Raw genomic sequence first — 11,123 nt, forward strand, 5'->3', positions numbered from 1 at the left:
CACGTCTAACTCATTTGCGTGTGGATGCTGATAAGTCTGTACTGAGTCAACATTGCTCACTAATTTCTTAAAAATAAACAGCTAAAACAGCCAATCCACTGCACAGTGCTGCTCTCTACTCCAGCTGTATTTTAAAAGAATAACAATAACAAGGCTGACGCATTCATTTTTATCATTAGGGGTGCTAGGGTAAATATTTCCTTCACGACTGCAATAAATATGCAGATCCAAACACACCCAGATTAAGATAAACGCTGGCACAACACCCCACGTTTCTTTTCACAACCAAATAAAAACGCATAAACACTTGAAGCAGGGCAGAGCAGGGCAGAGCAGCCGAGGCCTTTCTGCTCCTTCGCATTGTTTTCATTCTGGGCTGCAGAGCACAGCCCCGCCCTCTGGCACTTCAAAAGAACAGGGAATCCCCACCCATCCCATGTCGTATGAGCACACACAGATGAAGAGAGAGAGGAGGAGGAAGAGGACAGAGCCACTGGGACATGGAGGGAAACAGTTACACTGCTAATGCAGCAACTTCCTATGTCTGTGTTTTGAAAGGCAGAACGCAGTCGGGCTGCATCAAACCAGGTCACTGGAACATTGGACTAAGAAGAGAAGACGTTTGGCTGAGTTTGCCTGAAATTTTCCACAACGTTCATACTCATGGTCCCACCCAGGAATTACCCAACACAGCCAAATTTGTGTGACTCAAACCCAACCATAAATCACGAGGATGGCTCCAACCTCTATAAAAAAGCCGAATATAACCAGAGTACTGCACAGTATAGAAAAATCATACCATTAGTCATGCAAACGAATTCCCTCTCATTACAGTCTGACATGTAAGCAACTCCGCAGCCATCTCATAACAACCTGTTTCACAAGCTTCCAGTTGATAGTAGTGTAGGTTGTTTTACGAAACAAAAGCATAGACTCGAAAAACAGATCATATATCTCTCATATCAGCTTCTCATCTCTGGCTCTCTGTTAATGAAAGTTACAATCTTTCTCTTCACATACAAAGTCCTGATTTGCCAGGTTCGATCGCCTCTTGAAGACCAAGCACCGTGTTTCACAAAGAGTGAAGGTTGACTTGTGGTTTCCCCAAATTGTTCAAAAGTAGAAAACCTTTCAGCTATCCGGCCTCTCTTCCTTGGATCCAGCTCACAGTTTGGATTCAGGACACAAACACGCTCTCTCTGCTTTTAGAAATGAGCTTAAACCTGGTGAATGTGAAACCGTGTTTTAGTTATGCTGCTGCAGGCTGACACACTCAACATTTGTCCTGCACGCCCCTCTCTTTCACTCCCAGTCATGTACACGCCACCATTTCACATCATTAACTTCTGCCTGTTCTCTCCAGTTCTTGTAGTTGTTCACAGTCTCTCTTTGCTCCTCTTCTCTGGCTTCAACCGGTCATGACTCTGATAGTTTAACAGCTTCACACAAAGACTTAAACGATCTTTGATCATGTGGTTTACCTTCACTAGAGTGAGCACCATAAAATACCATCTTTTGCCATGAAACTGGCTGCACAGCTGTATTTGCTTCTACAGCCACATCAGTTTAAGACTTTTTCCTAAAAAAAAAGAAAAGTAACAATTTGCTCTAAGTGCACATCTCTTTTCAGCTCAGTCATTTTCTGAAGCCTCTGTTCCCCGTCCACGACTCCACATTACTGCTGGTATGTGGATTCAAACACCAGAAGATGACACAAATTATCTACTTGATGTTCTCATGGAAAATGGACACATGAGCTTTTATTCGGTACTCAGTAACAACCCCACCTGCTGGATTTCATTTGTGTGTTTTGATTCCTACAGGCTTCACCTTTGCCCCACTGCTATTCGCGTTGGTCAGCTTAAATGTAATAAATCAATCAAATCAGGAGTGCAAAACTCAACTCTTTGGTGTCAAACACTCAGATTGCTCTTTACACTTAGTTACACACAGCTGGCTTTGCTACTCTTTGGTATGTGTGCTGTCAAACACAGGGGGATATTTTTAATGTGGTTAAACACAGAAAAGTCACCTGCTATTATCCCCTGCTGTTTTTTTCCATGACATAAACAGTGACTCCACTAACCATTATTTCTAGACTTATTTTCTTGGTTCATGGTTTATACTGTAACATATCGGGAAAAAAACACTATCAATCAAGGAAAGAGTGTAAAACTTCCACATGGGAACTCCTCGAATCATCAACTGTTTTGCATGTTGGCTTGAAAATAAGCTTTTTTTGTTATTTTAAATACTTAATCAATTATGGCAGTCAGCCAGAGGAAAGCATGATTCAAATCAAAACACATAATGCACATTATCAGCACGCTATGCAAAGGTCTGAGTCTGACACTCAAATATCAGCTCTGTCTTTATCTCCACAGGAATTTGGTTTGCCTGTCCTAAACCTCCAGCCTGTCGGTTTACCACGCTGACCTCATTTCTTTGCTGTAGCGACAGGCATTTCAAACCTCTCCTTCGATCACTGCGCTCATCTTTAAAGCAGCCAGCAGTAGTCTGAACTTTTGATGCCTGTGTTTGAGGTCAACCTAATTTGATTGCCATATGATTAAAGACCATAAGCTGGCTGCTAAATAATAAACAGTATTTTAGCAGTGCCATGTGGCAGGATCATGTTGAAGTAATTTTGCTGAATGATTTCTGAATGATGCTGTCCAGGAAAAAATAAATAAATAAATTTATTGTGTATTATAACATTCAGTAATCACATTCAAAGCTTTACAGGCTGCAGACTGTGAAAAGCAGAGCAAAGATAAGCAGCGGAAGAACAAACCATCTGATTTTCCAGCTTATGTGGATGAACAGATTACAGGACAATGGAGTACTAAGACTGCACAAAAAACGGTATGTGGTTTCTTTCAAAAGCACACATGATAGTATTGTTGCATAAGTCCAGTGCTGTCGTTTCACTTTATGCCATCGTTTACATTCACAGTGGATGACCAAAATGCCTTTTTTCACCTTACAGGTTTTCTATAGTAAAGATATACGAGCCATGAACCTTGAACGATAATTAGGTTCCATAAGTTTGTTGAGTGTTTATCAAGAAGTCTGCGCCATTGTTAATTTCAGACCTCAATCACTAATGTCTTATTCCATCTTACATGTTTAGTAGCATTTTAGATAATCAGATGAGCCATTGTGAGCATGCTGTTGGTCAGAGTGGGACGTAAAAATTCCCTTTTAACGGGAAAAAACTCCAACATAACCAGGCTCATGGAAAGCAGGAATCTGCTGCAACCAGTTGGGGGTAAGGAGGAGGAGGACAAAAAAAATCCCCCAAAATCTAATCAGACAATTTAATCAACGTCACCCAGCTGGACATTGACATCTTAAAGAACCTAAAAAAAGGTAAAGTGGTCTGAGTTAAAACTAGCTAGAACTCCGAGCCAGCTGCAAAACAACAGCCTCAAATGAAATAGGTTTATATTTGCTATTTGATCAACGTACAAACACTGATGTAACACTGTTGTAAGTTTAATAACTTATTTTGTTATGAGAATATTTTGCATTGAATCAAAGTTTGTGATTGAATAACTAACCAGAAAGACACAGCAGTCTTTTTAATCAGACACTTTGATCTACGTGCTGGGAGCGTGTTCAGTACTGCACAACAGAACATAAAAGGGTGAGTATTTGTTTGAAATAGCTGGTAATGCTTATATCACATGTGAACTGTACACATCCTCATAGGAGTCAAGTGCAGGTGTCAGAGTAAGTACACTGTACTGTAAGTACATAAATAAAAATCAGGGGTTATGATTATCTTGAATTTTCTTCTTAATTTTTGCTTCCTGTCGACATTGGTCTCTACATCTTTTTGTGTCCAACAATGCTGAGAGAACAAGGTGAACAGTGTTGGTTTGTCTTCAGAAAGATAAAACTGTAGCAGGCATTCTTGGCCTGCCAACTATGAGCTGGTGCCCACACTGCCTATCAAGCCTCATTCCAGGCATATTTCCTAGGAGGGTGAGAAATAGTAGACAAGGAGCTCCAACAAAATCTATACTTCACAGATGAACACAGCTAGTTCACTCACTATTAAAATAATGCATTATTGAGGTTCAGGTTTGCTGCTTTTATAAAAACAACGATTAACCAAGAACACTCAGACTTCTTAAATGTGAAGATTTCATACATTTTTCCAATATCCATGTTTTGTTGTGTTGGTTAGACAAAGTAAGCAATGCGAATATATCAACTTCAGCTTTGAGATGGGCATTCTATGTACTAACTAAATAATCTCTAGTTGCAGTCCTACTTAAATAACCAAGAGTTCACCTTATCTTTGCTCCCGTGTGCCTTTCTGACGCTTTGCTTCCAAAGCACGGGACGCAGAGCCTTCAGAGATCAGAACCAGCTCCCAGTTTGGATTTGGGAGGCAAACACCCTCTCGATTTTTTAAGAATAGGTTTGAAACTTTTTGATAAAGTTTATAGTTGAGGCTGAACCAAGTCACCCTGAATTATCACTTATTTATGCTACGATAGGCTTGGGCTGATGCAGGACTTGCCTGTCTGACAGAAATACTTGAACAAATTAACAATTAATCAACTCAAAAAGAAACAACCCTTGTTTCTAGTTTCTTACATGCCCAGATTTTGGTCTGCTGCTTAAATAATTCAGTATGAAGATTTAATGTTGCCCTTTGAGAAAAGAACAAGCTAAGAAAACTGTTTCACTTTTTCCTCTATGATGTCTCAGGACTTGCAGTGAGCTCCTAATCATTTAGTTTGGGGGTTAATGTGACATAGGTGACGTAGATAAACTATCTTGCATGACAGGCAGTGACAGACCGTGTCTGTTTCAGAGGTCAAAGTTCACAGCTGATTATGTCCCACTGTTGCCGATTATCACTAGGACATGTAAATACTTTAACATCCTTTCACTGGTTTCCCATTTTCTTCTTAAACACAAAGTTACTTAAAGGTTCCACAGAGAAAACATGCGGTTTCCACACAGCTGCTCTAATCCACTGATCTTTCTGTGTGCAGGTAAGCTTTTATTCTTCACCTATTGTTATTGCCGTTGTTGCCGGGCATCATTTTTGCGTGATAATGGATGTGTTGATGGATTGCTCTGTGACGGGAGGGGGGCCGTGTTTGGGTCTGCCTGGCATCCTGCCATCCACTCAGCCTCTTACAGTTCCTACTCTGGCATCATCATCGATAATAGTAAATGTGACAGCAAAATGGAAGCCTCTTCATTACAGTGTCAGCGGGTTTCAAATCACAGAAGCCTTGGAAAGGATGGCTGATGAACTGTGCAGTTTGCAAGTGTGGAAAAACACAGGTATACAGTGTGAACGTTTGTTACTGTTATAAGTAATAATAAGTGACAGCTATTAATCTGTTAATCTCTTATTACAAATCTCTTATTATAAACATGATAGGGTTGAAGAATTGGATGAATGCTTTAGTATTTATTGGACAATTCCTTTGTGTTATTTTTGTACCTCCTTCATACTTTAACACACAAAGAAGGATGCGCCTCATTTGTTTTTGTTGTATTAAAGTAGAAAGGAAGGCTGTACACAGACAAGAGTGGAGCTTATCTTCATGTAGAACTATTAATAGTGAACGTAGTATTGTAACTACTGCTACTACTAACAAGCTAACAAGCGATCCTTGAGCCCGTGCTTGGTAAGTCAGCCACGGTCTGCTAGCATAAAGTTTGGACACAAGATGGCCAGAGCTTTGGTATCTGAAAAATGAAGCTAATGTAAAAAGTCCCTTAATATGAATTCTAATGGCCAGCAGGGGTTGACTCCTCTGGTTGCACAAGTCTAATTGTACAGAGGTCTATGGGAAGGCACGAATTTGGCTCAGTTGATCGATGACCTCGGTAAACACATTTCTAATAAGTTTATGGTCTCATTTAATGGTCAGCATGACACTTTTTTCTTAATCATTTCCCCCAGTCAAAACGAGGGAAAGTCAAAAAGAAGGATTGATAAGTCACTACAGGATGAGCATGCAGTGCAGAGATCTATCAAGTCCTCATCAGGATTCAAATACACACACCAAGGTGCTCAATATGCTAATCAGGCCATTGATTTCTTTCTTAGAAAAATCAGTGGCCCTATAAGTATCTCTTTTCTGTCACTGTTTTCCCAACATCTCACCAATGAGTAGTTACAAAAAGCTTTCCTCCTCCTTGAGCCTAGTCCTACCAGAGTTTTTCCTGTTAAAGAGAAGTTCTTCCTCTCCATCATCACCAAGTTCTTGCTCACAGGGGCTCATCAGATTTTATCAGGATTTTATTCTGGCTCTATATAATAAAAACAGAATTGAACTGAAGTACATTATGACATTTTTAACCCAAAAGGACACTAGACGTCAGAAAGAACATTGACAAACTAGACAATCAATTAAAACAAAAATGATATTCTCTCAACATTATGAGCACATAAAAAGATGCTTTCATGTGACCTTCTCCAGTAAAGGAAATTACAGACCATGACATTACGTTTTTTATGGATTTCGTTAAGCTTGATAATGAGAAACGAAAGAAAAAGCATCATGGGAGAACACTGTGCTCTTAAGGATTATCTGCCACCTCGGGCCAAACGAACAAATTTGCAGAGTTCACATCGTTTCTCAGTTCTCATTGGAACCTGTGTGCACATGCCCAACACTAATCTCCACTCCTGGTATAATGGGAAATAGTAATGTCACATTTTATGAGTAAAGATCAGGTAAACGGAGAGAATGACAGCTATGTTAAAGACATGCAGTCAGTCTGCCTCCTGCTTTTACACACTAATTTCGTAACAGACAAATACACCAAACATCTCAGGAATGAACAGAGAAATTGAAAAATAGAACAGGTTTGATGACTCTCCTAAAAAGCTTCAGGGGCACACTGGGTTGTGAAGTCACACGTAGATTAATTGGCTGACATCTCCAACTTCTTTGGACATTTAAAAACACTGAAATGAGCCTAACGCTGACTAAATCCTAGGACTGATGATGTGGACCGTCAACAAAAGGGCAGAATGTGACCTTTCCAGGGGCTATTTATGAGGCCCCCATTAACAAGCAACAAAATTTGTTTTGCCCAGTCAGGGTATCAAATGTCAGACATGCTGCAGTCTGGATGCCATTTTGATCATTCCATGGACAATCTGAGAAATACCTCCAAGTAGGTGATGTAACAAACAGACCAGACAATGTGTGCACAACCTGCCCTATATTTAGATGATGTGCCTGCTAGGTCTTCATGAAGACCTAGCAGAGATTCAGCCAATAAAATCTATGCTGTTCAGCAACTTTTATGCATTTTATTATTAACGCTCAAGAATTTAAGTGGAATTAAATTAAAATGTATGGCTAAAACTTCTGGTCAACCAATCTGCAATAAACTGCAGCAGTCTTTCCTTTGAGGAAAACAAATGTCAATACCGTTGTACCATCTTGCACGCAAGACTTCAGAAAATATCCCAAACATGGAAATTACAGGGCGTTTGTCTGATCCTATAATTTGACTGGACATACAAGCATGTGAGCTGGGATGTCTGTCAAGTATTTTAAGTAGGGAAGCAAAAAGGACCCAAAACAAAACAAAACAAAAAAAATCAGTGGGCAGAGCTGCAGGGAAATTAGTCATCCATGTCAGCCATCTTGGCAGACATCCTATATTTGGTGTTGACTGTGAGAACTCCTGAGAGAATAGGAAAGCAAATAAACCATAACAAGACTGTGATAATATACGGACTATAACAACACTGCAGTACATACCCATGGTGGCAGCTCTGTGGTTGGCACACTTTGCTTCACCGCTTTCTCCTCCTGCTGCAGGAACGCTAAGGCACGGTTTACCCTGTAGTCCTTGTTGCCATAGTTCTTCCTCCAGTAGAAAAGCATTGCAAGTCCAATCAGAACCCAGCTAAAGCTGAATTCAAAATATCCCAAGACATAGATGGGAAATATGAGGGCAAAAGTCTTGGCAAAGTTAATCCACATGTGAGTGACATCTGTCAGGGATGATTGCTGCTCTTCGGCCAGCTCTTCTGGGGACAGAGGTGGACCCACTGTACTTGTGGGGGTGTTAGGTGCTGCAATGGGGCCATTGGCTTTGGCACCCTGTCCAGCTGAACCGTCCATTTTGTTACTCATTTGCCCTCTGGAAAAACAGTAAATTACAGGAAAATGTTAGTGCTCATTCACACGCTACAGAGCAGAAGCAGACAAAGCTGTGTTTTTTTACTACAGAGAAAAGGCCTTGTGGCTGCAAGATTTCCATCTGCATAAACCAAATTCTAAGAGATGAATGCAGACACAGTTATGCCCAAAGGAATAAAACAACTTTAAACTTGACAGTGTCACAAGAAACTGTGAAACGATCCCCTCAAATGAACACCACGATTGCTATGTAGTCATTTTTTTTAAATTAGAGATTGACTTCAGTAATTAAAACTGGATGAGAAATATTGGTTTCCCTCCTGTGAAATAAAAGAATTCAGTAATAACAACCACAATTTCTATGTTCAAAAGTAAAAACTAGAAGGTTTTAGGACCAAGTACAAAAAGTGCAACATTTATTTTAATGTAAAGCATTGGTATATATATAAAAATGTCCAATTCAGTAGTAATGGGCCTTTTCCAGAGGATCCATGTTGTCTTAATTCCCCTTCAACAAGCAGGCTGTAGTAGCCTGCATGCAAATGACAGAAAAATACATTAAAGCTGCAAACTAATCCCCGTTAAACAAATCTGTACAAGAAGGGAAAATCTTCTTTTTGGCCTGCAGTGTAAATCAATACAGACTACAGGCTAAGCTGTCGTTTATCTTTTTCTCTCGCACAAAACTCCCTTACAAAAATGCCCATTTTTTGTCTCTAAGGAACAGGGGGAGAGAACGCTTTAGATAGAAACGAATTTATTACCTGTTGGAAGACAATTAGAGTCACTCTTTAATTCGGCATGTATTCATTGCACCTCCTCGCATTTCTACGGGAGTATTTTAACTTTGAAAAGTGCCTCAACCGTCCTCGCTTCAGTCTTGCGCTGCCAAAACACTGCAGTGGATGACACCGACAAGTGTGAAGGCGTCATTAAAGTACACTCTTTACTGCTAAATGTGTTGTTTTATGTGGCTATATGCGAGCCGAATAAAAGAGCATCAATGATTAAATCAGAGTGTACCTACACGATTCATAAAAACGTACATAACTTGACTGTTAAATAGTGCAAGACTTAAATCCTCATTTCTTGGATGGAGTCTGACACCACAGAGTGACACGTATTAGGGCTAGGACTTCACCTACCAGTACTACGTGCATCAAACACCAACGAAAAACAACTTCTTTTTCTTCGCTTACCGCCAAGGAAGCGTCACACTCACCGGTATCCACCTGCGACATTCGCTGCTCCTTGAAAAATGAATTAATAATCACTTTGACAGCTTCATCCACTGCATGCCGAGAAGCTCAACTCTTAATAACCCTGCTCCCCGTCAGCACATCCTACTGTGAGGGCGAGCAGTCCGCCTCAGCAAGCCTGCAGGAAACTGTCATCGCGGGAAAGAGGTCAGCCTCCTTCAGGGAGGGAGCGTCAAACCGCACAGCACAGCAGCAGACACGGGTGCCACCCGGTGGCGGAAAATCCACCACAGACATCGAAAGAAAACTAGTTTTAAATGATAAGATTCAAGTTTGGAAAATAAAATTTCAAACAGACTTAGTTTAGCATGGTAGTGACGGATTAGAAGCAGTTGAACTGACCATTTTACTTTCGCTATTTTCATAAAGTGCTCACAGATAAAGTGTTACGATTTTTTTGCCAGTTCAACACTGGTTTACCGTTGTATACATAGAGAAAAGTGATTGTATATAAAATAGTGACTATAAAAGTGTCACATGCCTAATCTAGATTTAAAGCCCTCCTTGGCATCTCCTCCCAGGTCTAAGTCCAGCTCATATATTCAACCATCAGGTATAACGTTATGTGGCTGCAAGAAGGAGAAAACTGAAACGGCAACTTAACGGTGCCGACACCGCCACCTGGGGGTGGGGTTACACCCCAGGAAATATTAGATTAACCAGTGCAAACGTTTTTTGCGAAGGCACACAGGTTTGTTATTGACAAAGACAGAGGCGTGGCAATCAATAATTTATTAAACAAAATAACTGAAAATTAAGACTACAAGACATTTAATTAAAACGCCAGATATTGCTTAAAAACAACAAAATTCACTGATTAATTCAGTTAAAGACAGGCAACTCGGAGAGGCCAGGGAAGAGTGCCCAAGGGGTGCTACCAGATACCCGCGATTCGCACTGCAGTTCTCGCTGCAACTTAAATGGGGTTTTATACTCATATTCAGGTGTTTATCCTCAAATGCATGAGAGAAAACCTCACCAAAAGTGCTTAATCTCCCCCAACATACTGCAGACAAAACCTTTCTTGAGGGTTTCCTGGACTTAGTACCAGTCAGCTCAGCTATTAGACAATGCAAAGGAGCAGCCAACTAGGCAAATCTTTCAACAAAACAGCAATAGCAGATTGCAGAGCCAAAGAAGGAAACCGACTCCACTTAGAAATGGTTTCTATTTTATTGGTGTTTGTAGGCACACACAAATAGCTCGAAAAAAGGAACACTGTTCCAACTTTACTTTGAGACCTTCTTCCTGCAGATGGCCCAGCACAACGTCCAAACAACTCATATTCTCCTCTACTGTAGAAAGAACACAATGACATCATCCAAGTAGAGCAGTAATGACCGACAGTGCTGGTCTCCAAAGATTCTATTCCTTAATTTCTGAAATGTACTCAGGGCATTACACAACTTAAAAAGGCATTCTATTCCACTCAAACAGCCTAAATGGAATACAGAAGGGGACTTGGTTATAACCTGCTGCAAGGTCCAAACTTGAAAACCAGCTGACACCTGACAAAGCATCAAGGGACTTGTCAATACCGGGTAAGGGGAAGGCATCCCTGTGGGGCACCCCCTAGTGTCAGAATACACAATGCATCGTAGTTTGCTGTGTATGGGGCATAGCCTGGACCGGTCAGGGTGCCCATGCTGACCCCCGTCCACAGACCAAAGTGCCACAATAATGTGAGCATGTCAGAACTGGAACACGGAGCAAAGGAAGA

The 11,123-nt window shown here is 40.7% G+C and overlaps 1 protein-coding gene across 5 annotated transcripts in view; it reads right to left on the bottom strand.

Annotated features, from left to right (window-relative positions):
* Positions 1 to 9,549, bottom strand: part of esyt2a (extended synaptotagmin-like protein 2a) — a 52,733-nt gene extending 43,184 nt beyond the window's left edge. Inside the window, exons 1-2 of one of the 5 annotated variants that reach the window (XM_025900150.1) lie at positions 9,367 to 9,549; positions 7,761 to 8,145 (exon numbers count right to left, since the gene is read on the bottom strand). In XM_025900150.1, the coding sequence (XP_025755935.1) occupies positions 7,761 to 8,138 (378 nt within the window). In that variant the 5' untranslated portion in view covers positions 8,139 to 8,145; positions 9,367 to 9,549. Of the gene's footprint in view, positions 1 to 7,760; positions 8,146 to 9,289 lie in introns of all 5 variants that reach the window. The other 4 variants (XM_025900152.1, XM_025900151.1, XM_005476817.4 and 1 more) reach the window with 4 other exon arrangements.
* Between the last annotated feature and the right edge of the window lie 1,574 nt (positions 9,550 to 11,123).

The sequence above is a fragment of the Oreochromis niloticus genome, linkage group LG18 (genome assembly GCF_001858045.2).
Source record: "Oreochromis niloticus isolate F11D_XX linkage group LG18, O_niloticus_UMD_NMBU, whole genome shotgun sequence".
In the NCBI taxonomy this organism is placed as follows: Eukaryota; Metazoa; Chordata; class Actinopteri; order Cichliformes; family Cichlidae; genus Oreochromis; species Oreochromis niloticus.